Here is a 15,336-nt window from a genome sequence, read left to right on the forward strand (position 1 = left end):
AGCGGGGGCCAGGGGCGATGTGTGGGGGGTGAGCCTGGAGTCCTGCGGCTGGGGGTTAGAGCCTGCTGCTGTATGGCCAGAGCCTGTCGCCCACCACCCCAGGGCTTAAGCCTGAAGCCTGAGCCCCACCGTCCCCAGGAAGGTGGGGAACTCATGCTGGCTGCCTGCTTCTACAGTGTTTGTGGCTCCAGAAGGGGACAGAGACCAGCCCCTGCTGGCGGCCCTGGGGGAGGGTAACCCACCACCCCTCACCCAGGAGACTGTGGCCACAAGAAAAGCCCCTGGTGGCTGCATGCAGCCATGGTGGCCGCATTTGAGAAGCGCTGTATTGGAATAAGACACACACTGGTTTTGGATACTTCACTCTTTATGCCCTAACTAGAAGCAAATTTTTGAAATGAACTTGGCAATTCCCTTAAATTGGACCTCTCTCTTCTGGCTATTATAGGGAAACTGAAACTAAGAACAACAGATATATTTTTCAAAAGCTGTTAGGCACATGGGAAGCAACTATCCTTCATGGATTTTTCTAAGGAATTTTGATTCATGCGGTTAATGTGCATGTGCAGTAGCTGTACTGACATCATAGATGGTAACTGATTCAGCATGTGTCAGAATTCCTTACCCTGTAGTGTCCACCAGTAAACTTTGAAATAATAGAGCAGCCTGCCATCTCCTCCACAAATGATGAGTGCCTTGGTCTGAAAGACTCTTTTTACCTGCCTTTTGATTTGTGTTTTACATGGAAATAACTTAAGAGACTTCACAAACATTGGACTGCATGACACTGCTGAAGAAAATAGGACAAGACAAGTCAAGTTAGACAGGAGAGACCTTCTATTTACGTATACAAATCTTGGCAGTCTGCAATGACAATAAAGGAAATTATATAGTTCAGTAGGGTTCAGATGATTTCAAAGTTTAACTCAGGGGCGGCAGCCGATCTTTAAGCAGAGGCTTGTAATCCAACGTCTAACTAAATTACAGCACATTCTTATTACACTGCAGTGAAATAGAATTCTTAATGAAATACTAAAAAAATCAGACCATATTGTTGTTGCTTCCAAAATTAAGGAAAAATCACCATGCAAAATTAATTAGTGGGTTTTTTGGGGGGGAGGGGGGACGGTTGGTATTATGAAGTTCATAGTACTGGAATATGTTGCTTGTGCCAACCACATCAGTTGTAAACTGCTCCCACAACAATTTTCTGTAAATGCCTTGGCAAGAAGACTTTTTTTTTTCCTTCTCCAAAGCACACTGGAGCCATTAAAGCCCTTGTAAAGCTAGACGTAATTCAGACTTCATCTTAAGAGTAGCTAGTTAAATACAGCTTGCATAAGCGTGCAGTCTGTAAAAAGTTCCTGATTCAGCAATGCTATGTGCTACTTAGATCTGCATATGGAGTTTGGGTTTTGTTGCTCACTTCACCCAGTGTTCTTCCTGCCAGTCAACACAGTAATGGGTGCATCACGTATAGCATCTGACATGTAGAGCTTAATTTTAAAAATAGGCATCTTAAGTTGTGTACACAAAATACATCCTTGTGGAACATGTGCAGTTACCCATTTGAATGCAGTTACCTGTTTTGCCCATGCAACTGCATATTTTGTGTGCTCAGTTTTGTTTGTACCCGAGGAGGTATGTCTTGCATCTATTACTTAAGTGCCTGTTTTTAAAAATATTTTGCCTTATGTTTTAAATTAGAGAACAATTCATAGTGAAAACTCAGATGCCTTTTGCGTATGCCTTCTTTTGTTACTGACACTGTTATTGGACATTTAATTTAACTGATTCATTTCAAGTTTGTTCTGTTCTCCCTCACTTACAAGCAAACAAATTATTAGCTAAGGTCTTTACAGATCTGTTTCAGGTATTCATATACGAGACAATAAGGACTCAGGTGGAGTTTGCAACACTGGCTGTTAGAAAAATAATCTTTTAATCAATGAACTAAGCAGATTTGTTCTAAAAGTGTGAGAAAGAATAATGAAGTTCTTCATTGACTTTTTTTTAACTAATGCTCTTCCCAGAGTTAGCAGCACTCCAAAAGCCAAGAACTCAGTGTTAAAACAGAAATTCCATCTTTTTGCACCTTTTAAAATTGTTGTACTCAATAGTGATATTACTAGAATGCTTTAATATTTATATTACAACAGTTGTTAGCCTAGCCTTAAATCTGAACTTTGTTGCTTTGGTCATCTTTAAATTTAGTCTTGAATGTTATCGGAAGTTAACTGTTTAGTCATTTACTTTTATAAGCAGCTAACAATTAGGAAAAAAATGACATTTGTTTGCCATTTCTGCACATCAAGAACCAACCTCCAATCTGTGTTTACTTTCAGGGATACTGATGAATTACGAAGACCAGAAACACTAACCTTGATGCAGGACAGAGAGCGACACCAAGGACAGAGGAGTTATGTAGACAAGGCAGAGAGGTAGTGAAAAGAAGCATGTGATTTCTGTTTTAAAATCAAGTATCTCTTCAATAATAGGCCTGATAATCAATTGCTTCTTGATATGGGGTTGAACTAAAAAGGTCTTAGAGACAGTTAAATAAGTAACTTACTGAAAGCTGTCAGATAGTGGCAGGGGTGAAAGTAACTGAGGACACTTACCGGTACGGGGGGTGGCTCTGGCCTCCGGACGGGGCGGGGCCTCAGGCAGAAGGGGCGGGGCTGGGGATCAGCATCCCCCAGCCAGCCCTTGGCCTGCACTGCCTGGGGCTCCCGTGTTGATTTAAAGGGCCGGGAGCTCCGGACACCACTGCTGCGGTAGCGGCAGCAGTGTCAGGAGCCCCGGGCCCTTTTAAATCGCCGGCCCCAGGGCAGGTGCTCCCTTTGCCCCTCCCCCCCCGCCCGTCAGCGGCCAGGGGGGGCAAAAGGGGCAGGGATGTTAAAGCGCTGCATGGTCCTTTGCCGCAGCAGTGCTTTAACGTTGCTCCCCCCCCTCCCCTCCTGTCAGCAGGGGGGCGCAGCAACATTAAAGCGCTGCCGCGGCAAAGGACCATCCTTAACGTTGCTCCTCCCACCTCCTCACCTCCCGTCTGCAGCCCTGCCGGTATGGACCCTACCAGCAGGGCCCCCGACAGGGGAGGCAAAAGGGGCCAGGGACATTAAAGCGCTGCTGTGGCAGTGCTTTAATGTGGGCTGGGTGTGGGCTGGTGCGGGTTCTTACCGGTATGGAGTACTGGACCGTACCGGCTCATTTTCACCCCTGGATAGTGGTTATTAAGTTCTGAATATAGTCCTGAGATAAGCCAAATTTCACACTATTGTCAATACACTTTCAGCTGTAAAAGGACTTTGGTTTTACACTGGAAATGTGACACAAACTATAGTCCATTGTCTGTGATATAATAAGAAATTATTAGATCATTATTGCTGCAGTTGGATTTAACAACTTGTGTGTTAATTTAGAAAACATAGTTATTTATCCATTGTTGATTAGAATATCTTATCATTGTTGACTGTTGATGTGTGAAGAATGATTAAATGTAATGAGAAAAGTATACTTATTCTTTGTATGGCTGTCTTTTTATTTATCAGAGCTCCAGCTGATTCATCTTACCTTCTATCTCTGTCCAACAACCACAGTCAGGTAATACACTGTACACCTTTGCTTTACTCTTTTGAGTGTGTTTCTCTTTTATGACAAACTAACTTGCTTTTACCCAGTTGATCCACAAAAACATGTGTTGTGTCTCCATAATCTCCCCACCGCTCTCTTTGCACCTATCTTCAATCTTGCAGCCTAATGCATTTATTTTGATATGCAATGGATAATTATTTTGTTCCAGATCTCTCATACAGACGTTGAACTTCACCGAAGGCGAGAGCATGTAGTGGAGCGCACTCGGAGAGAGGCCCAGCTCGCAGCACTTCAGTATGAGGAGGACAGGATGAGGACGAAACAGATCCAGAGGGAAGCTGTGCTTGACTTTGTCAAAGTAAGTCATTTTAGGATTTACTTGATGTCTAATATGTACCTTTCCTGGGTCCTCCACAAAATGAATCGTGTGGCTTATTATTAAGGCTGCCATTTAGTCATGGGTATTTTTAATAAATGTCATGGACAGGTCACGGGGCCATGAATTTTTTTTTATTGCCCGTGAGCTGTCCATGACTTTTATTAAAAATACCTGCTCTGAGGAAGGGACGGGTACGGGGGCGGGCGGGGGGGAGACGCTGCTCAGGGGGTGGGGGGAGGGCGCTGAGCAGTGGCTGCTCTGGTTGCCCCCAAGGCCACATCCCTGCTGCTGCTCCGGCCGCTCCCAGGACCACTGCTGGGGGCCACTGAGCTGTGGCTGCTCCCGCTGCCCCAGGGACCATTGCTCAGGGGGGCTCCGGAGCCAGCAGTATCCGTCACTGAGCAGCTGTCCCTGAGGTCTGCCACACTGGCTGCTGCGGAAATCACCGAGGTCATGGAATCCGTGACTTCTGCGACCTCCGTGACAGACACAGAGTCCCAATTATTATTTAACATTGGTATATCACGCCATAGGTGTGCATGACGTTTTACAGAGAGAACAAAGAAATAGTCTCTGCTCCTGGAAACTTCCAATCTAAGTTATAACTGTAGCTTGATGCAGGGAGAGATGATATTAGGGAAATGGGGAGAGGGAGGTTTACAGTTACAAAATGTCTTGTTTTCACAGAGGGTGCATTATGTTCATCACTTTTCTCATTAATTTAGATTTGATAAGGTTGGCCTTGTTGGAGAAATTGTAGAAAGAAGTAGGCTTTGAGGAGAGATTTGGAAGATGAGGAGATGGTTGTACAGATGAGAGGGGACTGTGGTCTAACCAATTTCCACACCTTAGATCTCTTTTTCTATCAGTGATTAGCACATTCAACTCTAGCTATCACAAAGAAAATGCTACATTTACACTTGATGATTAAGGATGATCTGTGTCTTCGAAATGTATGAAGCCACTTTAAGGAAGGGATTTTAGTGGACCATTCAAAACTCTGGTTTCTATTAAAACCTATTTAGCTCGGACTCTTCGCAACACTTGGGAGAAGAGCTGTCTTTGTTAAAGATGCAAGCCCCTCTCCCTTTCAGACTTGATGTATTTCGTATGCATGCTTTTGTGCTGAAATTCTACAGAATTGTAACATATATGATTGTTAGCAATGTCACATCATTACTACTGCTTAAAGGTCTTACAGAAGTGCCCAAAACAATTGACTCTCATAGAATAATTGTTGCTAGACGTAAAGAGAACTGAATGAAAACATTGTTATTCATGAGCAGTTAGATATTTTCAGCTAGGTACTTCCTGTTTGGGGAAATGTTTTGGGCTTTTTGTATAACTTGAATATTAAAATGTTTTTAAAATGATATAGAAGTTTTAGACTGAGAATATTCACTAAGTTTAGTTTAGTGAAAACTTGAAAGTTCCTCAGTGCCTATTTTATTTAAAATTAAGGCTTCCAGTGTTTTAAAACACCTCTAAATACTGCCCTCTTATTCCTGTTATAATCAAGTTTATGCTTTCCTATCAACTCCTATTAACTCATTCCTTTGATTGTTCTGCAGCAAAAGGCATCCCAGAGTCCTCAGAAGCAAAGTCCTCTGGATAGTGAGGTAAGAGCAGCATAGTGTATTAAGGTGTGTGCTGACTTTATCCCTGATTTTTAGTACCCTCTGTTGAAACATTTTGTTGCTTGTGGTGTAACCTTCAGTGGTTAGTTTAAAGAAAACTGTGCAGGAGCTAAAGAACGACAATTCTTTTTGTTGCTTATCATAGCAGTAATATGCCATATTTTTCCTTCAGTTTCATGTATGATTCCTCTGTACTCTGTGTGTTTTGTTGTGTTGCTTTTGGGTGCTTTTCATGTTTATATATAATACACTTCATGTTACATTTAAGATTCTTCTTGAAGCAGTGCAGCTAGGTTAATTAACTTTCTATTAGGAGAACTAAAATAAGCACTTGTACTGTGTTGCAGTCATTTCTGTCCTAGTGTCCTCTCTTCCCTTTCTTCACATATTTTATTATTGTTAAATTACTAATTACCCCTGAAAATGAAGCATCAGAACTTTTTGTGTTCCCAATGAACAATACCAGCTTTGGTTTTGCTCTTCTTATTACCTAAACTCTAATAACTAAATTATACTTGAAAAAAAATTTTAAATGGTTTCACACTGTGCTGAAACAGATCATGGCTTAAAAGCTGACCTGATCTAATGACATTTGTTCATTTTCCACATTAAATTTCTGTAGAGTAATAAAATAGCTTTTTGTCCTATTGAAAGATAATTTTAGTTGGCAGTATTAATCACATCGGAAGCGTTAATGACTACAGTACTCAGAAAATTAGTTGAGAAGCATTTTCCAGTTGACTATTTCATGTGAAAATTATGCAAACTGGACTGTTTTAAATAGTTTTTTCCTCCTTTCTTACTTGATAGTCTTCTGATTTGTAATATTGGCTAAGGATTCTCTTGCAATTCCACAGTAAGAAAAAGAACAGCAACAGAAAATAAAATAATTTGTTCTTGAATTGGTACGAACACATTCTAACCACAGATCATGTGACTACATATTAATACATTTTCTATTGTTTAGTTACACATACTATATTGCATTGTAAACCATAGAGCAAAACTGCCCCAAAATGCTATCAACATAAAGAAACTCACCATATTCCAGAATGTTTGTGTGAGTTTGTATATTATGTCATTGTGTTTGTATGTTTCTGACATTCCTCCATCTCTCCCACCTCCTCAGTGTCCTTTTCCATCCAGAAGGTCTCAGCACACTGATGATAGTGCCTTGTTAGTGGTAAGAACCCTGCACGAAATGGCCTGTTTATGTGGCAGAACCTAGAACATAGAGTTAGCATGATTCACGCAGATTAGACAGATTTAGTAGAGCTAATCTGAATAGCATAAAACATGGCTATCTTCGCTACAAAGTGATTTGATTTTGTTGTGAACTCTGATACTATTGAATTCACATTTGCACTGCCTTCCAGCTGTTATGCATCCAGTGTTAATACACTGAAATTTCCCCATGTTTGCAAAAGCTAAACATTTTAATAAGAGTGTAATGATATAAATGTTGCTGGAAATGAGAACAGTTTCTAAAATGCAGTGTTACCTGAAGAAGAGCTTGGTGTAAGATCAAAAGCGTGTCCCTCTCACCAACAGCGGTTGGTCCAATAAAAGATATTACCTCACTCCTTTGTCTCTTATGTTACCTCATTAACAGTCCAACTTTAGTACATTCTTCTATTAGGCTCACCTGCACGTTACCTAATACTTTAGTTTCACAACATTAATATAAAGCTTGGAGATGTGTCCTCCTGCCTTAGCTTGTTTGCCTACCAATCATTGCCTTATTTGTTGGATCTAGGGTCTTAGTCATCATAGACTATGGTAACAGAAGAGGAGGTTCACAAGTCACATATTATTTTTTGCTTCTGTTTCACTGTTTATCAGTGAAAATGTGTATAAAATCACCGATTCTGGATGTTTTAAAAAAGTTTAAACATTAATAGAGCTACTTCATTCATGTTTTATGCTATTCCTTTCATAGTACCTTAGAGAGATTCATAGTAACTAAAGAGTTGAGTTAATGCAGTAGTTTTCTCCTTTCATCGCCTACAGAAAATGCATCAGATCTGCCTGCCATTGCATGACTGCATGCCTCAGATTTATTTTTTTATTACATACCCTTCAGTTCTCTGCCTGCGTGTTCCTGTGTACAGCAAGGTTATCAAGTGCAGCTCAGGAGCATTGAAACGCGATAGTAGAGAGGTCAAAATTGTGAAGGTTGTCCCTATTCAGATTGTTGGGATTGCATAATGCTTGGCATCTCTCTCACTGCTCAAGTGCTTCATTTCATTTCATATTAAATACAGATTAGATGTTGGAACAATAAGAAATAGGGTATGTAATAAATTAAGGAGTTACATTTAGCTTTTGCTTTTAGATATGGTCATGCCTAGAACTATCTATATCAGGGGTCGGCAACCTGCGGCACGCGTGCGAAAGGTGGCACGCAAGTCGATTTTTAGTGGCACTCTGCTGCCAGCCGGGGTCCCAGCCGCCGGCCCTGCTCAGCCCGCTGCCAGCCTGGATGAACGGAACCCCAGGCCGGCAGCAGGCTAAATGGGGCCAGCGGCCGGGACCCCAGCTGTCAGGAGCCAGCGGATGGAAGGGGTCCTGGCCGCTGGCCCTGCTCAGCCCGCTGCCGGCCTCGGATACTGGCCATCGGCCCCACTCAGCCTGCAGCCAGTCTGGGGTTCCGGCCACCGGCCTCCTGCCAGCCGGAGTCCTGGCCACCAGCCCCGCTCAGCTCGCTGCTGGCCTGGGATACCAGCCACCGGCCTTGCTCACCTCGCTGCACTATTATTTACTTTACATACAACAATAATTTAGTTATATATTATAGACTTACAGAGAGAGACCTTCTAAAAACGTTAACATGTATTACTGGCACGCAAAACCTTAAATTACAGTGAATAAATGAAGACTTGACACCCCACTTCTGAAAGGTTGCCGACCCCTGATCTATATAGATCATTATCTTGTAGTGTAGAATATATTTTACTTATTTACTCATTCTTATATAATAAATTCAGGGGGGAAAAACTAAACAGAAAAGGTTATTTTTCTCCCAGTTGTTGATATTCAGTTTTTATGAACTTCAAGTGTTTGAAATATATTTATCAGGCATATTGTAGGGAATCTTTTCTATTTGATGTTGTTGTTCAATTGGTGAAGTATTAAATTAATCTATTGCATTTTATATGCTGTACATAACTACATGGAGATTTCAGAAATGTGCTTTCCCTGTTATGTTACTGGGACTTTAATCACTGTGGCCTTCTTTTAATATCTTCACTCATGTTCACATCTGCATATTTTACCGAGTGACAGCCAGGAAATTTATAATTCCCTAGCTAATAGGGAAATTTTTACATCAAACTGTTAAATTGGTTTCCCCATTCTGTTACTTTTACTATTTTGCAGAATTATTAAATTATAATAATCCAGTACTCTTTGCCTGAAAATACCAGTTCTGAAGAACTGTTCATCATGTGCTGCAGGTTGTTTTGTACTGAGAATGATCATACTTATGCCTATTGATTATATAAACCAGGAAAACTGTTTCTAATGAGTAATTGAAACATTGAGCCATGGAAATTTCATAAAATGTAGCATTTACATTTATAAAAAAGTACTGTTTCTAAAAAAGAACAGATACGTGTTATTGGGCAAGTTATCAGTCTGCTTCAAAAGAGTTGCTTGTGATTGGAGTTAAAACTACTTTAACTCCAGTTAGGCTTCATCTGTCGTTTTCACCAGCCTTAGGGATTTGAAATGTAATTTATTTTTCTTTCACAGCTAGCTTTTGTACATTTCTTCTTCCACTGGTGTGCAGAGAGCGTTACATGCTTCACTCCCACTTCTTGATGGCTGTTTTTTCCTTTATATTTATTTTCTGAAATATGTCTAGGTGGACTTGGGAAGAATAAACACCTCTTTTCTTTTCTCTGCTTTAAAAAACTATGAATGATTATATGGATTTTAGTGAATTTGACCTAAGTAATTATTGTGCACTTCTGAACTTGCAGATAAATTTTATTTGAAAGTACCTGATTTTATTCCAGTGGAGACTCTAACAATTACTCTTGCTTTATGGGAGTAGTGTTCTATTTTAAACACAATGGAGTTCTATGTAGAACTATAATAAAGACCTTTTGTTTGGCATTTCCCTCATTACGTCAGAGCTCTGCAAACTGAGAAGTTGCTTTTCTTTTGTTCTAAACCAGTGGTTCTCAAACTTCATTGCACCATGACCCCCTTCTGACAACAAAAATTATTACACGACCTCAGGAGGGTGGACTGAAGCTTGAGCCCACCCAAGCCCCACCATCAGAGCAGGAGTGGGGGGTGTAGGCCTGTAACCTGAGCCCCGCTGCTCAGGACTCAAGCCCTGGGTGGTGGGGCTCAGGTGTCGGCTTCAGCCCAGGCCCCAACAAATCTAACACCAGCTTTGGTGACACCATTAAAACGGGGTCCCAACCCACTTTGGGGTCGTGACCCACAATTTGAGAACCGCTGCTCTAAACAATAGTTTCACCTGCTTGTAAGGAAACTGCATGAAAACTGGTTGATTGGAAAACTTTGTATGCTTTCCCCCCCTTTATGCTCTTCTTGCATGCACAGAAAGTGGTAATGGAAAAGGAACTTAGGTTTGCAGCCTTCTTTTGAAGTCTCACACCATATATTTCTTGGGCCTCTTTGTAAATGTTGCCCTTCATGAGAATGGTTGCTGTAAAGATAAACTTTTCACAAATCACAAAATTAGGCAATGCAGTAGACTTTCAGCTGTAGTACTTTATTTTGTTTGTACACTTTCCTTTTATAAAGGTCTGTTGTCCTCACAATACACAGATACACATACTATTCCTGTAAGCACTAATAGTAGTACAGATTAGTCGTATGTTTCTTCTAATGTGTGTGAATTAAAGTGATTCCATGACAAGTGGAGTTAGACCATAGTATCGGAAATGTGCACACTGTGATGAACTTCAATCTTGTTGATTAATTTCAGCCAGACTGACTAAAAGTTTGCTAAAAATGAGAGAGAGAAATCGGTGTTCTCTGAGGGGAGCCAAAGGGGGTTGTTATCCATGTGTCGGTTGTACACTAGAACCAAATCCTGCTTGCCTTACTCACAAAAGTAGTCCCATTGGTTATAACTGAGGTTACTTGCATTGACCATACCAAGGTCTCAGCCTGTGCTGTGACCACTGCTTTTTACTGTATTTGTCCTCTCACGGTTGCCTGGGCCTCACCCTAGTTGTTGTATTCACCTGTCATGTCTCATCTTATACTTGGATCATAAGCTCTTTGGGTCATGGACCATCTTTTCATTGCGTGCACAGCACCTAGTACGTTGGGGCCATGATCCACAATTAGGACCTGAAAGCACTACTGCAGGGCAGTAATAATTGTGTGAGTAAAGTGAGCAGGATTTAGCAATATTGTAACTTGTATTTTTGATTTTTCTGACTATCAGACAGAGGGTGTCCTTTTCAGTATTTACATACTTAATTATTGAATTCACCCATAATTAAATTGTAATATCCTGATTCTTCTAGGGCACAGTTCTTCTTTTGAATCTGCTCCGTACAATCCCTATTTGCTGCAATTAGTCCTAGTGCGGGGAAATTCCTGTGACTTCAGTAATAAGAGCTGAGCATGGAGGCCAAGTGAAGAGTTTACAACAGCATATTTTAGGAATGAATTGTTGAACCTGTCACCAAGACCAGTATCCTGGTTCCTTTGTCGTTGAATGTACGTCTTCTCAAGATGATTCTTTGCCTCACTTTACTTCCTCCTCTTTTTCCTCTCTCTTTCCTCTGCTATTCCTGACAGAATGGCTTTGAGCCTCTCTTTGTGTTTGAGATTGACAATAACACCAATACCATTAAAAGAAGGCCGGGAACTCTCAAACAGGTGAAGAGCATGCAGCGTGTTACTGTTGTGGCTGTCTTACTCTTTTGTGTACCGCTGTTTCCTCCCTGTTGCCTGCTGATGGGTGTGTGATTTGTGTCTAAGCCCTTCTGTTAGCCTGTGTCAGGGATGACTTGCTCGTTTCTTATAGAAACAAAGTGTTCAGTTAACGTTGTGGGCCTGCGCAAATCCCTTTCTTTAGGCATCATTTAAAAGCCTGTGGGTTTTTTACTTGTTTTGTCAACTGTATCCCAGGCACGAACCAGGCCTCACAACATCCCTTCCCCTCCCCCACTATATTAATGTAGTGAGGGAATTGTCTTGCGAGCTACTAAGGCTACCAAGATACTTGTGCTTAAGGCTGGCCCTGCACATAGTTTCGGTAAGAGATGACTTCTCTCTGTTTTTCGAAAGGGGCAGTGTGGTAACAGTCATGTTAAGATTTCAACAAACAAGTGTGTGTGCATTACACCAAGATGGTTGTTGGAGGTAGTAACCTTTTGTTGTTTTGTATACGTTCAAGTATTATTTGAAAACAGTTTTGGAAAGTACCGGTCCCTTCTTTACTCATCCAGCTCCTGAACTGTGCTGCTTTGAGTGTACTCTCTAATAACTTGAAGGATATAGTCTAGTTTGTGCCACTTAAAATCTAAGGGCACAGTTCTGAGTTTGCATTTCCTGTGTGCAGGAAAATGTTGGACTGGGTAGAACCACAGTGAAACTGTTGTGCCTTATCCAGACTCCCCTGTAACTTGCCGTGTTGACACACTACAGGCCCTTTGTGTGTCGAGTCACGGGCAAGACTTAGCAGTCAGGGTGTATAGTCAGTGTGTCTTTATGTGGACTCTCCTTTGCTCTCTAGCAGACTATGTAGGCTGTAGCCTTTTCATCACACTCATTGCACATATTTGAGAGCAGAAGTAACAGCTGAGGGGTCCATAGCTAGCCAGCATACGGGCACCAAATATTGCTTTTCCAGACTTTGGTCCTCAAGCTGCACCTATTGGTTTAAAAACTTCTACCAGTAAAAAGCAAGAACCACTGTGTAAACGTGAAGAGTAGTTCATCTTCTGCCTCTTTGACATTTATTAAAATATGAATCATAGAATCATAGAAGATCGGGGTTGGAAAGGACCTCAGGAGGTCATCTAGTCCAACCCTCTGCTCAAACCAGGACCAATCCCCAACTAAATCATCCCAGCCGGGGCTTTGTCAAGCCTGACCTTAAAAACCTCGAAGGAAGGAGATTCCACCACCTCCCTAGGTAACCCATTCCAGTGCTTCACCACCCTCCTAGTGAGGGCAATTTGCTCACTAAAGCATTGAAAAGCTTCATTTCAGACATCTTCTCTGATAGCCTAGTTTCTGTCTCTGGGATTTTAACTCACAAATACCACTTTTTAAATTTTTCATTGTGAAAATAATCAGATGTTGTGCCTCTTCTTGTGCCTTGGAGCCAATCAGATTATGTTGTTTTCTGCACAGTCATGAAGTTACTAGGAAAACAACCTATTCAATTCAACGTGAAATTTGTATTTTGAAAGTGTACGCAAATCTGTTTATTCTGATTAGTGGTTTAAAATTAATTAGTGGGTTTCGTGTCAGTGAGTGTGGTGACCAGTGCAGAGCTTTCTACCAATATGATAGTTCTTAGTTCTGCTTTTGATGTGATTGTGTTCTTGTTTTAAATGAAACATCCCATCTTTCAAGTTCATGGACTGTAATATTTTTGAGGGTAGGAAATTTTTAATTGTATTGTAGTTTTAGCAAATAAATATTCTGGCATTTTTACCTCTCCCCACTAATATCTTTGCAACACTTGAACATTTGTAAGAACCTGCCCCTTTTTAATCTTACTGGTGCATTTTGCCCATGCACATCATGTCAACTGTTTGCTAACGTTGGTACTGCCTTCTTTCTTTCCGTGTTCAGTCGCTGTCAGGGTTGAATCAAGAGGGCTGTGCTACCACCCTGCCTCATGCCTTCAGATCTGTCAAGGTATCTGTAGCTATTATTCACCAGTAAAGCCAACAAAAAACTCTGAGAGCCATAATTCTATTCTAATATGTGTTAGTCTGCCAGCTTCTAATCTGAAATTCAGAGGTTACGAACTTGACTGACCTGATTAAATTGCAGTAGGTTTTATGTTGCTTTAGCTTTTGGTCCTATCTTCAGTGAGCCTAAACCATGCAAATATGTTAGTAGCTAGCAGGGTTTCAATCCCTGTATGGATTGATTCTTACATTCTTGTTGCCTGTCACCATTTCTTTTATTTTCTCTTCCACAAGCCATCAACTGACTTGTAGCTTACTGGAAATGTCACTGCTTTTTTCTTTACAAGTTTACTCTTACCATAAAACGTACATCATCATCTGCTATGGAAACTTTATTATATTGAATAGTAAAAAGCATTAATCACAAGAAATCATTAATCCATCATTAACTAATCTTTGATCAGCACTTTCATTAGTTCTAACCACAATATTACTCCGATGGTGGGCAGGAGAGTGAAATTCAATTAATACTAATTTTGCTCTTGTGAAGATTTAGAGTGGGTTGTGTATTCGGATCAAAGCTGCTGTCTTGCATGTTTTGCATGATATTTAATTGAAAAACAGGTAATATCCCTATTCCCACCCTGAAAAATATTCAAACACAGCTTTGCCACTGTCCTTTCCAGAAGCAATACCTCGTTCGCCGTTTTATTCCTTGAAGAAGACGACTTGCATCAGTTCTGCAAAACAAGTGCCTATTGTACATCTTTTTTTAACAATAGGCTGTTTTTTCCCTTATATTTTTTTTTCTGAAATGTGTCTAGGTGGACGGTAACTTCTGAAAAGCTAGTCGTAGCCTTTCTCAATAAGGATCATTAATGTTGTTTTACTTATTTGTCCACAGAGTGATGACAGACCCACTATATCAGCAGCTTCACCGACTACCCAAACAGGTAATAGGAGAGAGATGCAAAAAGTCTAAAAAGAAGGGATAAAGTAGGTTAAATTGCTTGCTTGCATAGCTAGACTGTTAAAGATGTCATTCCTATCCGTAAGCTGGACTGCTCTGTCTGTGGGTCTGATTTGTTGTTAAATTCTCTCTTGAGTCACATATGTAAATAGAGCACAGAGCTGCTGGCACATTCTGTGGGAAGTAGTGGGGCTCCACATTTTCCAGGCTCTGGCATTGGTGTTGCCCTAATGACACATTAAATACAAAATGGAACAATTTGTTGGTAACAGTGCATGGAATGTGCTTCGCATGCAAGTGCTCTTGAAGGTGCCTCTTTCTGTCCTATGCTTTTATCATGCATGGCTGTAATTTATCTTGTCATTATGTTATAATTTTATTTTGTTCTTTTAATTACTACAGTGCTAAACTCGTAACCTTTTTCTTCTTTCTCCTCCTTTCCTTTCCTGTGCCTTTCCACATTTGTTCAGTCCACCTTTCCTCTCTGTATCCTGGCCCTGCCGCTCCTCCTTCCTATAGAAACCCTTCCCAGCGACCTGAGAGTTTCCTTTTCCGAGCAGCTGTAAGGGATGAAATGAACAAAGGTAGGTTATATAGCGGGAGAAGCTGGACTGTGTAACAAAGTTATATTAACTTCCATGTTAACCAATTTTTGCACAATTGCATTATCTTGACACCAGTCGCTAAACTTTCTTAGAATAAACCATTATAGTCTCATTTGTAATAAGTCCAATATTTTTGTCTTGGTAATACATACATTTAACAAATATCAAAAAATTTGATGTGCAAATTTGTGGAGTGTGTGTGTTGGGGGGGAGATTAGTGTTCTGCTCTCCTGAATTTATACTTTAAGAGGCTATTGTAATGCTATTTATTAATCCCCTTGATAGC

The 15,336-nt window shown here is 40.8% G+C and overlaps 1 protein-coding gene across 10 annotated transcripts in view; it reads left to right on the plus strand.

Moving 5' to 3' along the window:
* The window catches only part of LRCH3 (leucine rich repeats and calponin homology domain containing 3), a 104,246-nt gene that overhangs the window by 69,130 nt on the left and 19,780 nt on the right, over positions 1-15,336 (plus strand). For 4 of the 10 annotated variants that reach the window (XM_024110295.3, XM_024110296.3, XM_065557577.1 and 1 more), the window contains exons 11-17: positions 2,346-2,441; positions 3,552-3,603; positions 3,803-3,952; positions 5,545-5,592; positions 6,740-6,793; positions 14,380-14,428; positions 14,916-15,029. In XM_024110295.3, coding sequence (XP_023966063.2) covers positions 2,346-2,441; positions 3,552-3,603; positions 3,803-3,952; positions 5,545-5,592; positions 6,740-6,793; positions 14,380-14,428; positions 14,916-15,029 — 563 coding nt within the window. Of the gene's footprint in view, positions 1-2,345; positions 2,442-3,551; positions 3,604-3,802; positions 3,953-5,544; positions 5,593-6,739; positions 6,794-11,403; positions 13,480-14,379; positions 14,429-14,915; positions 15,030-15,336 lie in introns of those variants that run through there. The other 6 variants (XM_024110292.3, XM_065557576.1, XM_042843917.2 and 3 more) reach the window with 3 other exon arrangements.

Source organism: Chrysemys picta, chromosome 9 (genome assembly GCF_011386835.1).
Source record: "Chrysemys picta bellii isolate R12L10 chromosome 9, ASM1138683v2, whole genome shotgun sequence".
Classification (NCBI taxonomy): domain Eukaryota; kingdom Metazoa; phylum Chordata; order Testudines; family Emydidae; genus Chrysemys; species Chrysemys picta.